General features: G+C 42.5%; 1 protein-coding gene across 1 annotated transcript in view; it reads left to right on the top strand.

Moving 5' to 3' along the window:
• frmd3 (FERM domain containing 3) overlaps positions 1 to 21,303 on the top strand; it is a 318,178-nt gene that overhangs the window by 255,893 nt on the left and 40,982 nt on the right. The window contains exons 12-14 of the mRNA XM_078567752.1: positions 4,971 to 5,039; positions 9,641 to 9,752; positions 16,606 to 16,614. Of these exons, the coding sequence (XP_078423878.1) occupies positions 4,971 to 5,039; positions 9,641 to 9,752; positions 16,606 to 16,614 (190 nt within the window). The remainder of the gene's footprint in view (positions 1 to 4,970; positions 5,040 to 9,640; positions 9,753 to 16,605; positions 16,615 to 21,303) is intronic.

Here is a 21,303-nt window from a genome sequence, read left to right as displayed (position 1 = left end):
TCCCAGAATGAAACCTGGTTTGGTAGATCCTAACTTTTTTTTTAGAAACTATAGAGGTCAATTACAGAACACATTCACAAGAGTCTGCCACTATACCATAAACACAAAGACTGAAACGTTTATTAAAAAAGAAATAAATAACTATATTACACGAGACAAAAAGGTTGGAAAGATTTCAATACAGATGCCAGAAAGTGATTCAAATTTTCTTTTATCTCAACAACTCCTACAGACACAAAACCCCAGTGAAGATTTACCACCGTTTTAACACCAAGGTTTCTTGTTTGCTTTAGCTCAGTTTCAAACAGTTTTCTTCTGCCAAACTCCTGGAGTTGTTGAGATAAAAGAAAATTTGAATCACTAGATGCTTTTCTTCAGCTGGTATCTTTCCTTGAAACACCTAGAAACCACAATCTAAACTCACTATCACTTCAACTTCAGAGCAAACATGAGTTCCCTAAGCTCAGTTCCACAGCAGACTTGCGGGATTTCTTATTAGAGAGGCTAATTAGAGAGGCCTGCACTCTCTGGTATATACGCATACTAACTGACAAGTCTGCTGTGTTTCCTTGTCTCTCTCTATGGTCTCTGGACCCCTGTCACTAGGCAACAGCACAGTTTTTTCTACTTTGTTTTTTTTAACTTCACTAAAGTACTAACACTTGGTAATTCATCTCTTCACTTCAAGAGTTGTAAAACCTCTTTAAAAATGCATGTATACAAACACGGCTCCAGGCTTCCCAGCACCCAGCTCACAACATCCTTTAAATGAAACTAAAACCAGATTTCACCTTTCTCAACACTCAAATACAAAATATAAATTAAACTTAAAGCTATGCATTGTTGCTAACAAATAATTCTAGAATATTCTGAAAAGTACCATTTCTTATAAGGCTGACATACAACCGATACACCTGGGTCATATATACCACATATAATATTACAGGATATTTTTCTGTTTCCTTGTGATGTAACTGGGAAATAGGCAGAATACTATAAGGTACTTAGAGGATAGTGGATAGTTAGAATGACTGCTAACTTTCACGCATGTGATGGAAGACTCAGATGGGAGATCATGTGCTCCCAACTGAAGATTAAGATCTCCTACTTTAATCGCACTGATAATTCTCAGCAAATTTGTCACTGTCACTGAGAAAGAAAATAAGAACCGTTTATGGAGATAAAATGCTCAGAAGTGCCATTTCCAGGTAGGCTATGAGGGGAGAAATAGAGGGAAGAATTTTCACCCCCGTTGGGGGTGGGGGGGAAATGTAGGAGCGGGCACATGCAGGCACGCCTCTAATTGGCGCCCCAGATTGGGGGCGCACCACCATTTTATGTGGGCGGGCTAATTAAGGCCCGCCCAGCACGACACCTGCCAGGAAGTGCTATGTGCTCCCTGTGCGGGCAGGGGGATTCCCTAAGCCAGGAGTGCACTCTTTTGTGCATTCGCGCGAAAGAGTGCACTCATCTCCCTGAGGCTAAGTGCTGCATCAGAGATTGGTGCCAAATTCAAAAATGGTCAATGCACAAACATAAAATTTCCCTGACATGTCCCCTCATGTGAAATTGGGACATGTCCATCACTTTTATTCAAACTTTTATTAAATTTTAAATTTTAAAAAACTTTCATGAAACCTCATCCCGCTTGTTCTGAAGCCTGCCAGGGCTCCCGGCCTGCCCGCCAACCTTAAGGTTGGACAGGCAAGTCTATTAACTACTTGAATTAGTTTTTAAATGGTCTCAATTGGCCACTGACAGGTCGGCGGACGAAGAGCTGATTTGGCTGTGCCCCCACCGACCTGAAACTTTAAATGATGCGGAGTGACGTTGTGAGTTCCGCCCCCGCTCGCCGACCTCAGTATCCTGGCCTAAAATACAGAAAAAGATGAGAGGACAAATTTGTACCTTTCAGCTACCACCTGTGAACTATAAGACATAGTAACAGAGTAATACTTTCAGGCATTAATTGGTGGGAGGCGGGACTGCTGATCATCACATGGACGGAAGTCCTGCCTCAGAGAGCTGCTGGTCAATCAGTCGTCTGGCAGCTCTGTAGTCCTAACCACCGGGAGCATTGGCTGCTCTTGGGACTACAAGTAGTCCCCAGAATCAAAGTCCTGGAGCCACAGGTCACAGTGGGTGAGGGGGGTTGGGGACTGTTTTTTGAAAGGTAGGCAAGGCCAGGTAAGGACGGCAGATTTCCTTCCCTAAAGAACATTAGTGAGCCAGATGGATTTTTACAACAGTTGACAATGGTTTCATGGTCGTCATTAGACTCTTACGTCCAGATTTTTATTGAATTCAAATTCCACCATCTGCCTTGGTGGGATTCAAACCCAGGACCCCGGAGCATTACCTTGGATATCTGGATTACTAATTCAGCAACAATATCACTACACCATCACCTCCCCTGGGGTTGTGCCCAATCTTGAAACAGGGACAGTAATGAAGGCACATCCCCCACCCCTCTCCCGCCTGAGGCCTGGGCAGGATACCCCGTTAGGCTTCAAGTCCCATCCCTGAACCCCACTTGTTGGTCTCAGAATTGAGGCCAGCATGGAAAGTGTCCCTTAACTGGCTATAAATTGGTTACTTAAGGGCCTCAATTGGGGCAAGGGCTGGTGCCCTGTAAAATTGTAATGTTATATGTTCACCAGTTTTCTGTATATTTTATATATCTGATTTAACTCAGAGCATTGCAGAGGTGACACTAGTTTAAATCTACAACAGGTTTATTTCCAGTACTTTAAAATATCTCTGCAGTTACAGGATTTCCACATAAATGGTCTCAGCCAGAATCCAGGTCAACGTTCCAGAATGTTCTTATGATGTCATTGCTAAAACTCTCTAGCTCCACCTTCAGACTTAAGCAATCAAGCACAATGAACATAGATCAGTGCATTGACTAACCTAATCAAACACTGATCAATCAGACCATTGAACACTACAACACTACATCTTTTCCCATTTTAACTAAAGACCTTATTTGAAATCAACAGTTCCTCACCTGAGCCCTGCAGCAGGACTCATCTGCAACTTCACCCTCTGGAAAGTTCACACACGATGTTAGTTTAGCATCAGTTGTGGGTAAGGTTTCAGAAACTAGAATCAAAAAAATTTACAGGAACTCGGGGATGTTTGAGTTAAATAAGGAGAGCTAGCACAGATTTGTAAAAAGGCAGATTGTGTTTCACTAACCTAATTGAATTTTTTGATGAAGGGACAGAGAAAGCTAATGAAGGGAATGCAATGGATGTTGTCTATATGGATTTTAACAAATCATTTGATAAAGCACCTAATAAAAAACTGGTTAACAGAATTGAAGCTCAGAGAATAGGAGGGTTAAAGTCATCTTGGATAAAAAACTGGCTTAAGGATAGAAAACAGTAAGTGGGGTAAATAGTTTTTTTTTAATAATGGAGGATGATAGACAGTGGTATTCTCCGAGGGTCAGTGCTAGGATCACTGCTCTTTTTGATATTTATAAATGACTTGGATATTGGAATACAGAGTAAAATTTCAAAATTTGCAGATGATACCAAACTTGGAGAGTGGCAAACAGTGAGGATGATATGAATTGCCTGCAACATGACATAGGTCGGCTTGCAGAATGGACAGACAAGTCGCAGATGGAATTTAATACAAGTGTGAGGTGATGCATTTTGGTATAAGGACTAGAGAGAAACAGTATAATGATCATGCATTATCCAGAAGTCATGTCCCAGAAACCAGCCCCCACCATTTTTGCTGTGTGTTGGGGGTTGGCGGGGGGGGGGGAGGGGGTGGGGGGGGTGCTGCGTATGGGGATGTGGGTCGAACTTTGGACATCTGTGGTTCATGGAGATAGCTGTACATGTTAAAGTGATCTGTTTTTCATAAGGAGGGAGCGGGAAATACGACGTGTGCACATTAGACCTGGTAGAAGGTCTAGACCTATTGAAGTTCTTTCGAGAAGTAGGGTATCCATTTGGAGAATTCAGGTATCCTTTTGGATATGGTCGGGACACTTTTCAGAGAGGTCAGGTATTGGGAGAATGGCTAACAGGGTATTAGAAAAGTGCACTATGGATAGGAGCAAGAGGGGTCAAAGAAGATTCTTTAGTTTGATAAGTAAATGGATTGTTAAAAGCCGGATCCTGTATGGAGTCAAATTTCTAGAGCTCCGTGAGCGAAGGCATTTATGGTTAATAGGAATTTGGAAAGGCAGACAAATAATATTGAGAGCACCGTCAGGTTTTCAAGGTGATTTGAGAAGTGTGTGAAGGAACCAACTTGCTTACTGACCACCACTGATACACTGGGCTGGTAGTGGGAACTCTTAAGGCCACTTGCTGAGCATAGGACTAAATCTATGCTTTTATAATTAGTAACACTGTATAATGCTAATCCATACATATAACTTGGTTCTAAGTTTGGTCACTAGTATTTTTGAATTAGCTAATCTCATGCACATTGGTGGTAGGACTGCTAAAATTGACCTGGGGGCGGGGGACAAACAGCCGGTGTTTTTGACTGCTATACAGCGACCACTATTATAAAATGTGAATAAATGGACATCAGCTGAATAAAGGATCAGCTGTGATGCTTGCTACTCAACGCCTGCCCCAACCCCCAGTGAGCTGGCTGAAATTACTGTGGGGACCGAATAGATGAAGAATAACTCCTTGGGAGAGGTTCCATTGTAGGTTGGTACTTTCAGAAGAGATGAGGAAAAGTAAATAAAATTGGTAATAATTTGAAAACCTGCTTTAACATTTGTGGCAGTTTGAAGAAATACAAAGTAATTGAAAGTAAGTGGATGAGGGGTTGGAGGATTAATATAAGTGGTTTTGTTTAGGAACACATGCTCCTGTGTAGACATCTCTTACACTGTGTTGGATTTCTGAAAATCTTTAGTAAATGTCATTATTTTCAAAGGTAGAAACTAGACGTTACATAAAATTACATATTTATCTCATTGATTGTAGTGGGAGAGTTGCGAAAGAAGTTATAGAAGCAAGCACCAAAATTCAGCGCACCCCTCCTGAAGTTCACCGGTAAGAGCAACATTATACACATCTCTAACTCTATTTATCACTAAGCAATCCATTGTCCTGAGTGAGATTTAATTCAGGAATTAGTCAACATTAGAAACAAGATCATTAACTTGTTTCATTTCACCAGGATTCATTTTTGGAAGGGATGAGATTTGCTTCCTCAAATGTTTCATGGATCTCCCTATGCCATCCAGCAACCTTGGCTGACAGGCTTTTGTCAATGTTAGCCTGAATCTGAGAACTACAAAGTGTACTGTGCCAGCCCAGGGCAGGATTTTCACTCCCGTCAAGTGGGAAAGTGACTGCAACCCATTGCTCCCTCCTTTTGGCATGTGATCTCAGCATATGTGTGTGAAAAGAAAAAAAGAAAGGCTTACATTGCTATAGCACCTTTCATGGCTCAGAAGGAAAAAACAGTTCAGACCAGTACTCTTATTTCCCAGTTTTTACTGATGTCCATTTTAAGGTATACGAGACCAGTTTGGACCAGTATTCTTATTTCCCAGTTTTTACTGATGTCCATTTTAAGGTATACGAGATCAGTTTGGACCAGTATTCTTATTTCCCAGTTTTTACTGTTTTTTCCTTGTGGGGAGCACTGAACATCTCAAAGCTATTTGCAGCTAATGAAGAACTTTTGAATTGTAGTCACTGGGTGGAATCTTTTAGAGGCACCGGGGATCTCGCCTGTCGGCTGGAGAGCTGGCGAGAATCCCAAGGTTCCTCCTTTCCAGAAGTCCTGCCGAACCACAAGCCAATCAGGCAGTGGCGAGGCCACCGGCTGGCCGTCCCCTGAAATCAAGACCTCGGGGGCAGAAGTCCTGCCTAGCAAGAAGTGCTGACCAATCAGAGGCCAACAGCTCTTGCACTCATAGGGCGTCACTGAGGGGGCCGTGGCTGCTGCCGGAAGGACCCCACCCCAGAGTCCCAGGATTGTGGAGGACCCAGGCTACAAGTAAGTAATGTAGGGGAGGGGGCTATTCTGTGGGCTAGGGGTCGTGGAGGGGCAGGGGTCAGAACCAAGGAAAGGGGAGTGTCTCTCTTCAGGCCCTCCCTGCCTTCCCAATGTCCAGCCTCTTGATCAGGCACTGAGTGCCTTTGATCGAGGAACCCCCCCGCTCCCCAAACCCCCAAGGTGACAAGTGGCCTGTACAATTTCACCTGTTGTATACGCTGCATGGTGACAGACCCGCTTGCAGCTGGGTTAATAACAGTAGCGATGGGATGAGGCCCTGATGTAGTCATTAATTGGCCACTTAAGGGCCTCAATTAGTGGCAGGTCGGAACGGTTGTCCAAGGGCCTTCCTGCCCAGAACTTAATTCTAGTGGGGGCAGAAAGGTGGTGAGGTTTAGCTACACTCACTTAATTACATTCCCTTCCCACCTCCAAGCTCACCACCAGTGAGAGCAGAAGATTCCACCCACTGTTATACTGTAGGAAATATGGGATACAATCATGAATCCACATCCTAGGACTCTCTACCTCATTTCCTTTTCAATTGTAACCCATTCTTTCCTGGAAGTAATGGGTATTTGTCAGTTTCTTTTCTTGGCAGTACAGTCAAAACACTGGCATCTACCCGGCAATGCAGAAAATCACCCAGATATGTTCTGTCCACAAAAAAGCAGGACAAATCCAGCCTGGCCCCATCAGTCCACTTTCAGTCATCAGCACAGTGGTGCAAAGTGTCGTTGACAGTGTTATCAAGTGGCACTTACTCAGCAATAACCTGCTCAATGATGCTCAGTTTGGGTTCCACCAGGGCCACCCAGCTCCTGACCTCATTGCAGCCGTGGTCCAAACATGGACTAAAGAGCTGAACTCAAGAGGTGAGGTGAGAGTGGCTGCCCTTAATATCAGGCGGCATTTGACTGAGTGTGGCATCAAGGAGCCCTAGCAAAACTGTAGTCAATGGGAATCAGGGAGAAAACTCTCAGTTGGCTGGAGTCATACCTAGCACAAAGGAAGATGATTGTGATTGTTGAAGGTCAATCTTCTCAATCCTAGGACATCACTGAAGAAGTTCCTCAGGGTAGTGTCCTAGGCCCAACCATCTTTAGCTGTTTCATCAATGATCTTCCCTCCATCATAAGGTCAGAGGTGGGTATGTTCGCTGATGATTGCACAATATTCAGCACCATTCGTGAACTCTCAGGTATTGAAGCAATCCATGTCCAAATGCAGTAAGACCTGGACAATACTCATGCTTGGGCTGACAATTGGCAAGTAAAACCTGCGTCACACAAGTGCCAGGCAATGACCATCTCCAACAAGAGAGAATCCAACCATCCCCCACTGACATTCAATGGAATTACCATCTCTGAATCCCCAACTATCAACATTCTGGGGGTTACAATTGACCAGAAACTGAACTGGACTAGCCATATAAATACTGTGGCTACAAAAGCAAGTCAGAGACTGAGAATCCTGCGACGAGTAACTCACCTCCTGACTCCCCAAAGCCTGTCCATCATCCACAAGGTACAAGTCAAGAGTGTGATGGAATACTCTCCATTTGCCTGGATGAGTGCAGCTCCAACAACACTCATGAAGCGCAAGACCATCCAGGTCAAAGCATTCCACTTGATTGACACCCCATCCACCAATTCAACATCCACTCCTACCACCGACAAACAGTGACAGCAGTGTGTACCATCTATAGGATGCACTGCAGCAACTCACCAAGGCTCCTTCAACAGCACCTTCCAAACCTCTACCACCTAGAAGTACAAAAACAGCAGGTCTGTGGGAACACTACTGCCTGCAAGTTCCCCTCCAAGTCACACACCATCCTGATTTGGAACTATATTGCCATTCCTTCACTGTTGCTGGGTCAAAATCCTGGAACTCCCTTCCCTGCAGCACTCTGGTTGTACCTACAACAGATGGATTGCAGCAGTTCAAGAAGGCAACTCATAATCACCTTTTCAAGGGCAATTAGGTTTGGGCAATAAATGTTGGCCTAGTCAGCGATGCCCACACCCCATGAATGAATAAATAAAAAAAGGTGGCAGGCAGCCTATCTGCCCTTTGCCAATTGAAGCCCCTTTACCAGCTGCAGATGGGCACTTGGTAAAACCTGGCATCCTCCCAGGGAGTTCATGGGGGAGGTGGACGGTTTCCTCCTGATCATGCTCCCTGTGGCCCATAGAGGGCATCCCCCCAGCAGCAAGGACCGCCCCAGTGGAATAGCCCCCACGCTGCCCTCGCGATTAGCCCCGTCTTCCTTGCCAGGTCTACCCTGACCCTACTTAGCTGCACTCTAGGCCTGCTCCATCATCGCTGGTCTGGGAACTGCTGCAGTCCCAGCAGCGCCCACCACTCCTGCTCGCGCTACTGGGACTGAAGAGCTGCCAGCCCTCCGATTGGCCAGCCCTCCGATTGGTCAGCAGTTCTTGGAGATGGAATATCCTGCCTGGAAAAGGCAAAAGCCGTGACTGCAATCAGTTAACTGCCTGAACAACGTAAAATTGAACCGTGGCTTCTAGGGCCAGTGGAAGTGGACTTGCCCCTGACATTATGGCCTGTGGGCAGGGCTATTACCTTCACCTAAAGTCCCAGCCACAGGTTGCTGCCACTCTTTAGTTCCTTACTAGGCTATTCAACAGTGGATGGATCTCACAACCTAGCTAATATTGCTCACACTGGGCTTTCACAAATACTTGTGTGCCAGCAGTGATCACTGACTTACAATCAGGAGCAGAAACTCTGGCTGAATTATTGCCTTTACCTAACCTAGTGGCAATTGAAGTTCCTAAACTGCAATCGCAATAGAGATGGGTTGTCTCTTCCTAGACAAGGGATGGAATCTGTATCATCCTGGTTCATGTAGCTAAATATTAGGTGAGGCATTTACCCACTAGCTATGAGAAGAGATGAAAAACAGGCCATACATTTGAATAGAGACTGTTTTAATTTGTACTTGGTTCTGTCCTTTGTGTAATGTGTTCATTTTGTTCTCTCACCAATTGTCTTCTGTTCTCCTACCCTGGGGCCGGAGCCAGCATTCTGTCCAAATGGCCATTATTCACATGTTAGTCTTGTTAATGAGTGTTGGAAGGCTATTCAATCAGAGCACAATATTGAGAAAACGGAAATAAAAACTAAAAGTGCTGAAAAAACTCAATAGGTCTGGCAGTATCTGTGAAGAGAGAAACAGAGTTAATGTTTCAAGTCCAATATGACTCTTCTTTGGAACTCTCATAAAAGGTGTTTTTATTTCAGATCCCCAACATCTGCATTTACAAAACTGATCCTGCTCTCAGCCAACATGCAGGACAGCACACTTCCAGTTGGTGCCTTTGAACCCTGGCCAAGTGATGTTCTCTGTTGTCCTTAATTTCAGATTAAACATTTTGAAAAACCAAAAATAGAATATGCTGTAGTTACTGTAAATACAAATTGAGGAATGTAGATAAATCAACACATTTAAAGATTTATTTAAAAACAAAATTTGACATTGAGCCACATAAGACAGTTTGTTTATAACAGTGGGCCCATCTAGGAAGGCGAAAGCTATCACTTTGAGTAAATCACCAATTTTAGTATCCTATATTTTGCCGAGTAGTGTTTCGGTTGACTTTGCCATCAACTATTTCAGGTCCACACTTGCTCAGAGCTGGAGTTACCATTCTTTATCCAAGCAGTTGATAACAAGCGCCAAGACAACACAATCATGCCTTCCGTCCCCTGATGAATCTGAGGAGCAATCCGCCAAGCATGGTGAGAAATCATATCTACTCTCAACTTGATCAGCTTCTTCAATCCAAGAGTTGCTAGATAACCTCTGTGGATTAAAAATGAGCTAATAATCAGATACTTAATCATCTGAAAACTCTATTCTTGCTTAATTAACACGTGGATAAGCAGTGTTCAGATTGGCAACACCAATGATCATATTTGATTGAGAATAATCAAATCAGATTAAGGTTACCTTTATGAAGCACTATCACAGGGCACAACCTTCACCAATCACACCCTTTAGTAAGGCAACAACAATGGAAAGTTGTCAGATCATTAAAAATTATAATCAAGCAGAAAAGAAAGGAATATAACACATACTATGTGAATTTGTGATAAATATGAATAATCTCATCCTCAGGTTAATCTACCTGTAGTCAATTCTCCTTTATTACTTGAGCTAGTTCTGTACAGTCACATTTCTCAAGCCAAATAAGTTTATTTGCTTCAAGTCAGAATGAAGTTCCCTTGGGTTGAAATTCACGAGTGCTATTTGTAGCACTGAGACTAAAGCATTGTGTAAAATTGCTACAGCAGTTTTCAGGGGAGATAGACAATACCTGAGAAGTTCCCTTAATCTTTTAAAGGGCAGAGCATTGAACAAGAAATTATTGGAGCTTGTAACAAAGGCAATGTAATATTTGTGGGGGAGTTTAATCCTCATATAAACTGGGACAATTAAAGAGTGGCCTAGAAAATGAGTTTGTAAAATGTTTTTGTGATAGTTTCTTGGAGCAATACATTGTGGAACCGCTAGGGATAAAGCTATCTTAGGTCTATTATTGTGTAATGTAGCAGGCTTAATTAATAATGTCATAGTAAAAGATCCTCTGGGAAATTGTGATCATAATACCATTGAATTCCATGTTAAGTTTGAAAGTGACGTGCTCCAATCACAATCAAGAATCTTAAACCTAAATAAAGCCAATGACGTAGGTATGAGGGGAGAACTGGCAAAGGCTAATTGGTTAAAATGAATAAAAGGTATGGCAGTAAATGAACAGTATGAGACATTCAAAGAAACAATTCAAAATGTTCAACAAAAATACATTCCTTTGAAAAACAAAAGCTTAGCAAGAAAGACCCATGTGTGGTTAATGATAGTATTTGATTGAAAGTAGATGCTTACAATCTTGTAAAAAGTAGTAGCGAGTTTGAGGATTGGAAATGTTTTAGAAATCAGCAAGGGGCTACCAAAAAATTGTTAAAAAGGGAAAAAATAGAAGGAGAATAAACTAGCCAGAAATATAAAAACTGATTGTAAGTACTTTTACAAGTATATAAGTGATTAGGAAGGCATGTACAGGAATGGACTGTTGTTGTTTATTGCAAGGGGAATGGAATATAAAAGTAAGGATGTTTTGCTACAGTTGTTAAGGGGGTTTGGTGAGACCACATCTGGATTACTGTGCACAGTTTTTGTCTCCTTATTTAGGAAAGAAGCAATTCAGAGAAGGTTCACTCGACTGATACCTGGGATAGGGAGGTTATCTTATGAGGAAAGGCTGAACCTCTGTCCATTGGAGTTTAGAAGGATGAGAGGTGATCTTATTGAGACATATAAGATTCTGAGGGGACTTGACAAGGTGGATCTTAAAAGGATGTTTCCCTTTGTGGGAGGGACTCAAACTGGGGACACAGTTTAAAAATAAAGGGCCTCCCATTTAAGACTGAGATGAGGAGAATTTTTTTCTCTCAGAGGGTCGTGAGTCTGTGGAATGCTCTTCCCCAGAGAGCGGTGGAAGCAGGGTGATGGAATATTTTTGAGGCAGAAGTAGATAGATTCTTAACTAACAAGGGAGGCTATCGGGGATAGGTGGGAATGTGGTGTTGAGGCTGCAATCAGATCAGCCATGATCTTAATGAATGGTGAAGCAAGCTCGAGAGGCCGACTGGCCTCTTCCTGCCCCTGCTCCTGATTCGTATGTTTGTTTGTATGTTTGTAAACGGAAAACAATAGCTAAAGTAAACATTAGTCTCTTGGAAGCAAAGCAGGAGAAGTTATCATGGGGAATGAGGAAATGGCACAGACAATGAACAAATATTTTGTGTCTGTCTTCACAGTAGAAGACACAAGTTTCATACCAGAAATTGACAGTAACTTAGGGGCTAAAAAGAGTGAGGAAATTAAGGAAATTAATGTCAGCAGAGAAAGAGTATTAGAGAAACTTAAGGGACTAAAATCTGACAAATCCCTGGGACCTGATGGACTACACTCTGAGATTCTAAAAGAGATAGCTGCAGAGATAGTGGATGCACTAGTTATGATTTTCCAAAATTCCTTAAATTTGAGAACAGTCCCATCAGTTTGGAAGTTGGCAAATGTTACAGCACTTTTCATGAAAGGAACCAGTGAGAAAACAGTGAATTACAGGCAAGTTAGTCTGGAATCTATTATTGAGCAAGTCTTAACAATGCATTTAGAAAAGCATTATATGATTAGAACAAGTTAACATGGTTTTACTAAAGGGAAATCTTGTTTGACAAATTTATTAGAGTTTTTTGAGAATATAACTAGTAAGGTAGATAAAGGGGAACCAGTAGATGAATTATACTTGTATTTCCAAAAAGCATTTGATAAGGTGTCACACAAAAGGCTAATAGGCAAGATAAGTACTCATGGAGTTGGGGGTAATGGCATGGATAGAGGATTGGTTAACCGACAGGAAGCAGAGAGTGGGTGTAAACGGAGTATTTTCAAATTGGCAGGCAGTAAATAGTGGAGTGCCCCAAGGGTCAGTGCTGGGGCCTCAGCTATTTACAATCTATATTAATGACTTAGATGAAGAGACTGAGAGTAATATATCTAAGTTTGCTGATAATACAAAACTATATGGGAAGGTAAGCTGTGGGGAGGACACAGAGGCTGCAAAGAAATATAGACAGGTTAAGTGAGTGGGCAACAAGATGGCAGATAGAGTATAATTTCAGGATGTGTGAAGTTATTCACTTGGGTCGCAAGAATAAAGAATATATTTTAAAAGGTGAGAAACTTGTAAGATTGATGTTCAAAGAAACTTGACCGTGCTCATACAAGGAACACAGGCAGTTAGCAGGCAAGTACAGCAAGCAATTCAGAAGGCAAATGGCACGTTGGCCTTTATTGCAAGGGGATTGAAGTACATGAATAAAGAAGTCCTACTACAATTGTACAGGGTTTTGGTGAGGCCACGTCTGGAGTACTGTGTGCAATTTTGTGGCACGTTGTATCCAAATTTAATCCACATTTAAGAAAGGATACTTGCATTGGAGGCAGGATAGCAAAGGTGCTCTAAATTGATCCCTGGGATGAGGGAGTTGACCTATGATGAGAGGGTGAATAAATTGGGCCTATATTCTCCAGAGTTTCGAAGAATGAGAGGCGATCTCATTGAAACATACAAGATTATGAATGGGCTTGATAGGGTGGATAGATTGTTTCCACTGGTTGGGGAATCTAAAACACAGGGGTACAGTCTCTGGATGAGGATCATTTAGGAATGAAAGGAGGAGAAATTATTTCACTCAAAGGGTTGTGAATCTTTGGAATTCTCTATCTTAGGGGGCTGTGAATGCTTCATGATGAATATTTAAGGCTGGTATAGACTCAGATGTTTACAGCACAGAAGGAGGCCATTCAGCCCATCGTGTCCATGCCTGTCAACAAAGATCTGACTACACTAATCCCATTTTCCAGCACTTGGCCCATAGCCCTGGAGGCTATGGCAATGCATGTGAAACTTAAATACTTCTTAAATGTTATGAGAGTTTCTGATTCAACCACCCTTTCAGGCAGTGAGTTCCAGTCTCCCACCACCCTCTGGGTGAAAAAATTTCTCCCCAATTCCCCTCTTAGCCTTCTACCTCTTAACTTAAATCTATGCCCTCTGGTTATTGACCCCTCTACTGATGGAAAAAGTGCCTTCCTATCCACCCTATCTATGTCCCTCATAATCTTATACACCTCTATCAAATTTTTCACTGCTCCAAGGAAAACAACCCCAGCCTATCCAATCTTTCCTCATAGCTCAGACCTCCAGCCCAGGCAGCATCCTGGTAAATCTCCTCTGCATCTTCTCCAGTACAATCACATCCTTCCTATAATGTGGTGAACAGAACCGCACACAGTACCCCAGTTGTGGCCTAACCAGCATTTTATACAGTTCCAGCATAACCTCCCTGCTCTTGTGTTCTATGCCATGACTAATAAAGGCAAGTATCCCATTTGTCTTCTTAACCACCTTCTCTACCTGCCCTTCTACCTTCAGGGATCTATGGATATGCACACCAAGGTCCCTCTGATCTTCAGTACTTTCCAGGGTCCTACCATTCATAGTGTAATCCCTTGCCTTGTTAGCCCTCCCCAAGTGCATTACCTCACACTTTTCCAGGTTGAATTCCATTTGCCAGTGCTCTGCCCACTTGACCAGCCCATTAATATCCCCCAGCAGTTTACGGCTATCCTCCTCACTATTTACCACCCTACCAATTTTCGCGTCATCCGCAAACTCCTTGATCATACCCCCTACATTTAAGTGCAAATCATTTATGTACACCACAAATAGCATTGGCCCCAGCACTGAGCTCTGTGGAATCCCACTAGAAACAAACTTCCAGTCACAGAAACATCCCTCTATCATCATCCTCTGCTTCCTGCCTCTCAGCCAATTTTGGATCCAACATGCCACTTTGCCTTGGATCCCATGGGCTCTTACTTTCTTGACCAGTCTGCCATGAGAGACCTTATCAAAAGCCTTGCTAAAGTCCATGTTGACCACATCAAATGCATTACCCTCATCAACACTCTTGGTTACCTCCTCAGAAAATTGGATCAAATTTATCAAACATGACCTTCAGTTAATAAATCCATGCTGACTATCCCTGATTAATCCGTGTTTCTCCAAGTGCGGATATATTCTGTCTTTCAGAATTCTTTCTAGTAACTTCCCCACCACCGAGGTTAGACTGACTGGCCTGTAATTTCCTGGTCTATCACTTCCTTTTTTTATAGTGAGACAACGTTAGCAGTCCTCCAGTCCTCTGGCACCTCACCTGTGGCCAGAGAGAATTTGAAAATTGCTGCCAGGGCCCCTAATATCTCTTCCCTTGCCTCCCTCAACAGCCTGGGATACATCTCATCTGGGCCTGCAGATTTAGCCACTTTTAAAGCTGCTAAACCCGCTAGTACCTCCTCTCTCTCTCTGTTAATTTCCTCTAATATTTCACAGTCCTCCACCCTGTTGTCTATACCTGTGTCGTCCTTATCCATTGTGAAGACCGACGCAAAGTATTCATTGAGGACTGTACCACATCTTCCGTGTCCACACACACATTATCTCTATGGTCTCTAATTGGCCCTACTCTTTCCCTAGTTATTCTCTTGTTCTTTATGTATTTAAAAAACCCCTCTGGGTTTTTTTAGTCTCATAGGGAATCAAGGGATATGGGGAGTGAGGAGGAAAGTGGATTTGAAACCCAAGATCAGCCATGATCGTATTGAATGACAGATCAGGCTCAATGGCCATGTGGCCTACTGCTCCTATTTCTTATGTTCACATACTGAAGGGAGAAGAGATGAGGACAATACCGGTGAATGACCAGGGTGAGAGAGGGTAATGGAGACAAGGGTATCAGAGGTGGAGGTGAGGGTATGATTGAGCTTATTGGTAGCTGCAGAAATGTGATGGTGAATGGTTGGAGTGGGGGATGGGATGGTAGTGGAGGCCAAAAGCTAGATGGTTGGGAAATTTAAAGTGTATTTGTAAGCAACTTGAGGGAGATATTTTTCAAGGGGTGGCAGCAGAAAGAAATGGGGTTGGGAGTGGGGAAGGGGGATGCGAATAGAGAGGAATATACGGAAGAGCTCAGAGGTGGGCTTATCTTTGATTGACACGATGGCAGTGGAGAGGTCACATGGGATGGCAAGATTGAGGGGATGGCTGTAAGTATGGGTAGGGGAGTTCAAATGGAGGGAGAGATTAAGGGAAGATATGAGGACAGTGAACTCAGAAGAGATGACATGATGAAATAGAGGTTAAAATCACTGAGAGAAATCGCTTTTTACTGTGAATGAGGGTGGTAAACACTGAAGTTATCTCGGTGAGAGACTTAGTGTATTATTTGAGTGGCTGTACTTGGGTGGGTACATGTGGATTTCAAAGGAGAGGTGAAAGGCAGGAAACAAGGTAAAATGTTCAAACCAGGAGAATGTGCTAGAGGTGCCTGCTGGGGTTCAAGAGAGACAAAAAACAAATAAAATCCTGTGGAAATTGGGTGAGGTTTTCTTGGTGTGGAGATTAGGGACAAGATGCTGCTCAGTGGACATGGAAGATCAGTTTAGCTTGATACTCAAGGATGATGTTGGTGGCTGGGATGGGATGCTTGGATTTGTGTGGGTGGTTGACTTGAAAGACTGATTGTCTGCAGGCTACAGGTAGATTTGAAGCATTTTGTGGACAGAGAAATAGTTAACCGCTGGTATGCAAGTTAGTCTGTCAGAGTTGTAAAGGCATAACAATGAAAATACAAGTTACATTCCAAATTAATCTTATTTCCTTGTTACCTACATATACCAATCTGGCTGCTCATTGGTGCAAGCTTAGACTGCTGCACAGTGACACTTAGTGGTTGGGGCTTGCAATTGCAAGCTGCCACAACCTTTTCGGAACATAGGAACAGGAGAAGGCCATCCATCCGTCGAGCTTGCTCCGCCGTTCAATGCGGTCATGGCTGATCGAACACTTCAATGCCTTTTACCCACACTATTCCCATAACCCATTACATTATTGTTAATCAGAAATCTATTAATCTCTGCCTTAAGCATACTCAATGACTGAGCTTCCACAGCCCTCTGGGGTAGAGAATTCCAAAGATTCACAGCCCTCTGAATAAAGAAATTTCTTCTCATCTCGGTCCTAAGTTACTTCCCCCTTATTCTGAAATTGTGTCCCCTGGTTCTAGACTCCCCAACCAGGGGAAACATCTTACCTGCATCGACCCTGTCTATTCCTTTAAGTATTTTGTTGCTTTCAATGAGATCGTCTCTCATTCTTTGAAACTCTAGAGAATACCCCAGTTTCCCCAATCTCTCTTCATAAGATAGTCCCGCCATCCCCGGGACAAGTCTGGTGAACCTTCGTTGCCCTCTGTCTATGGCAATAATATCCTTTCTGAGGTAAGGGGACCAAAACTGCTCACACTACTCCAGGTGGAGTCTAACCAAGCTTCTATACAATTGAAGCGAGACTTCACTATTCCTGTACTCAAATCCTCTTGCGATAAAGGCTAACATTCCATTAGCCTTCCTCATTTCCTGCTGCACTTGCATGTTAGCTTTCAGTGACTTATGGACAACGACACCCAGGTCCCTTTGTACATCTACATTTTCTAATCTCTTACCATTTAGGGAATATTCTGCACATCTGTCCCTTCTACCAAAGTGGATGACCTCACATTTTTCCACATTATATTCCATTTGCCATGTTCTTGCCCACTCACTAAGTCTGTCCAAATCCTCTTTGTAGCCGCTTTACATCTTCCTCACAACACACATTCCCACCTAGTTTTGTATCATCCATGAACTTGGAAATATTACGTTTGGTCCCCACATCCAAATCATTGATATGTATTGTGAACAGCTGGGGCCCAAATACTGACCCTTGTGGTACCCCACAGGTCACAGCCTGCCAACGCGAGAATGACCCATTTATTCTTACTCTCTATTTTCTGCCTTAATCCTTAATCCATGCTAGTATATTGCCTCCTATTTTATGTGCTTTTATTTTGCTAATCAACCTCCTATGGGGTGACTTTATCAAAAGCCTTCTGAAAACCCAAGTATACTACGTCCATCGACTCTCCTTCATCAATTTTGTTAGTAACATCCTCAAAAGACTCCAACAAGTTCATCAAACATGATTTCTCATTCACAAATTCATGCTGACTGCCCAATCAGTTCATGATTATCCAAGTATCCAATTATCACACCCTTTATAATAGATTCTAGCATTTTCCCTACTACTGATGTAAGGCTAACAGGTCTGTAATTCCCTGTTTTCTCTCTCCCTCCCTTCTTAAGTAGTGGGGCGGCATTTGCTACCTTCCAATCTTCAGGAACCATTACAGAATCTATAGAATTTTGGAAAATGATCATCAATGTATCCACTATCTTTATAGCAACCTCTTTCAACACTCTGGGATGCAGAATATCAGGTCTCGGGATTTATCAACTTTCAGTCCCATTAATTTCTCCAATACAACCTTCTTACTTATACTAATTTCCTTCAACTCCTCATTCTCCCTAGTTCCTTGGATCTCTAAATCTGGGAGATTTCCTGTATCTTCCTCAGTGAAAACAGACACAGAGTAATCATTTAGCTTCTCCGCCATTTCTCTATTTCCCATTATGAATTCTCCTGACTCTGCCTGTAATGGATCCAAATTTGTCTTAACCAAACATTTCCTTTTTACATACCTCTAGAAGCTTTTACAGTCCATTTTTATGTTTTTTGCTAGATTGCATTCATATTCTATTTTCCCTTTCTTTACCAGTTTCTTGGTCTTACTTTGCTGTATTCTAAAAACCTCCAATCCTCAGGTTTACTACTACTTGTGGCAACTTTTTATGCCTTTTCTTTTAATCCTATACAATCCTTAACTTCCGTTGTCAGCCACGGTTGACTGACTTTTTTGGGTTTTTGCACCTTGAAGGAATGTATAGGTGCTGTAAGGTACGTGATAGTTCTTTGAAGACTATCCATTGCCTATGTACAGTCATACCTTTAATGTAATTTCCCAATCCACCTCAGTCAATTTGTCCCTCATGTCTTCATAATTTCCTTCATTCAACTTTAACATCCTTGCTTCAGAGTGAACTATCTCACTTTCAAACATAATGTAAAATTCTATCATATTGTGGTCACTCATCCCTAAAGGTTCTTTTACAAGATTATTAGTTAGCCCTTTTTCATTACATAATACTAGATCTAAAATAGCCTGTCTTCTATTCAGCTCCTCAACATACTACTCTAGAAAACCATCCCTAACACACTCCAGAAACTCGTCTTCAACAGCATTAGTGCTCAGTTGGTTTACTTCTGACTTCTGACATGCGGTGTGACCCCCTCCCTAAACGTGCTATCAACGTAGTCCTCTGCCTCGCAGATACACAACAGTGATTCTAGCCGCTGCTCAAGTTCTGAAACCCGGAGCTCAAGCTTGTGCAGCTGGTGACACTTCCTACAGATGTGTTTGTCAGGGACACATAGTGCGTCCACAACTTCACACATACTGCAGGATGTACACTCCACTTGGCTGAGCTAACTTGCCATCCCGTAACTCTAAAAACTATTTATTACACTTGGAGTAAGTAGAGTGAGGAGAATAAATTACTAGTAACTTAACTTTACTACACTTATGCTAACTTTATCTTACTTTGGTTTATTTTATTACTTTATTTCACTTTGACTTGATTTAACTTTACTTCCCTATTGCCAGTGTTCCTTATTGAAATCCAAGTAGCTACTTCTTTATAAATGATACGTTTTTCTAGTTTTAAGCTATTTAAACACACTCCCTAACAGCAACTTCTCACCACCCAATGAACTTAGTTTTCCTGTGATGTCACTCCTGGATATTTTTTTTCAAACTCAGCCCGCTGCCCGAGTAGAGGTGTCCCTTGCGGGTCTGGCTGTCTCTGCTCCCGGAAGGTGAGTGAAGGCCCCGAGCCTCGCCCTCTATTTATCCGCTGCCCGAGTAGCAGTGTCCCTTGCAGATCTGGCTGTCTCCGCTCCCGGAAGGTGAGTATGAGTTTTTCTGATATGAATTCTCTAAACAAAATTTTGCACTTTTTTCAATAGCTAATTTAATAATGAAAATCCTATTACAGTGCCACCCATAAGTATAACACGTACTGTTAAATGGTGACAACTTAATAGAGGTATTCCCTGTAAACACAGTATAATGATGGGCCGTATGATTCTGTAACATTGGACATTTCAAAGCATTTTGAAATGGAATGCTGCAACCCACTCAGCAATTATAATATATAACTAGACAATCTCTGATTGTGTTTCAAACATGCAGTCAAAACCATTGAGTAAAGATGGAGGAAAAGGGGGCAAAAATTAGGCAGAGAAAGAGGAGAAGCCATGGAAGGGAAGGAGGGAAAAAAGAGAAGGAAAGAAGACAAGAGAATGTGCCAGAGCAAAGCGAGAGAGGGACGTAATTTTGAAAATGAAGGGAGAGAGGGGAGAGGAGGTGAGAAAGAAAGCAGGGAAACCAGCCACCAGTAGAGGTAAAAGACAGCCAGTGGTAGTGGAGTTCTTGTGGATGGAAAGTGGGTGGGGAATGTTGTGTGGTGGTGGTGGTGGTGGGCTCTGGTAAAAGTGGAAATTAAACAGGGAATGGGAAGCCTATGAGGAGCAACTTCAGCCAGTGGAGGGGAGGAATTAGCAGCTAGCACATAGGTTGAAATGAAAATATAGCTCACAAGGACTTGCTTATTGAGAGAGGAGTGTGCAATTTTTGTCTTAATTTCTCATGTTATTTTGTCGCTTGCTTGTTCCATTACTGCTTCCTGAATTGAGTTAACCACTGGAAATGGATTAAAACTTTCCCAGCTAGGTTCAGGGACAGGGAATCGCACAGAGAATGGTGTTGCTGTTGGTGTAGAGCAGAAACCTTGCTCATCGGGGTGGTTTTGGGCCAAAGATTCTTTTCAGCAGGGGAAAGGAGGCGTAAGCTTGCTTAGTGATGGGGTGGGAAGGGGGATGGTGGGGTGGCATGAAATCTTTCTCAGAAGCAATGGGGATAGGGTGCTAGGGGAAATGTTGAAAACTTGCTTAAACGAAACCCTCCTGGAATAAAAACAAAATGCTGGAAAAGCTGAGGAGGTCTGATAACATCTGTGGAGAGAGAAACAGAGTTAACGTTTCGAGCCTGCATGACCCTTCTTCAGCTCTGTTTATCTCTCCACAGATGCTGTCATACCCTCAAGTTTTTCAAGCATTTTCTGTTTTTATTTCAGATTTCCAGCATCCGCAGTATTTTGCTTTTAGCTAAAACCTTCCTGGACCTCTGCAAGTGCTGTTCTGTGTGTTTTTAAACTTAGTCATGTGTTAGATTTTTATTCTAATCATGAATAATGCATATTTATTCTGATACTTCCATTGATGCCAGAAATGATGATTGCTTTCAGGATGGTTTAGAAGGGTGCTTTTGGGCTGTGAAGTAATGTTAGGCGGCAGTCTGTTGTTTATTAATCTGTCAGATAATGGTAAAATATAGTATAGTACCTTTGGAATCCTGAGGCCACTCACTAGTTTTAATGCGTAATGATAGACAGTTGAAGGTGGCATATTTTCTTTGATGCTTTACTAGTTCAGTACACATGTTTGGGAGGGGTATGTTTTCCCAAATCCATTATCCAAAGCGCACTGAGTGCTGATTGTCATGATTTGGGAGTCATTGCCTATTTTCTTTCACAGAAAGGACACGTTAAAGTGTCATTTTGTTTTTGCAAAAGATTGCCTTAAAAGGGGTTAG

Source organism: Cetorhinus maximus, chromosome 2 (genome assembly GCF_964194155.1).
Source record: "Cetorhinus maximus chromosome 2, sCetMax3.hap1.1, whole genome shotgun sequence".
NCBI lineage: Eukaryota > Metazoa > Chordata > Chondrichthyes > Lamniformes > Cetorhinidae > Cetorhinus > Cetorhinus maximus.
The sequence above is the reverse complement of the archived record's forward strand: the minus strand, read 5'-3'. Positions and strand labels throughout refer to the sequence as shown.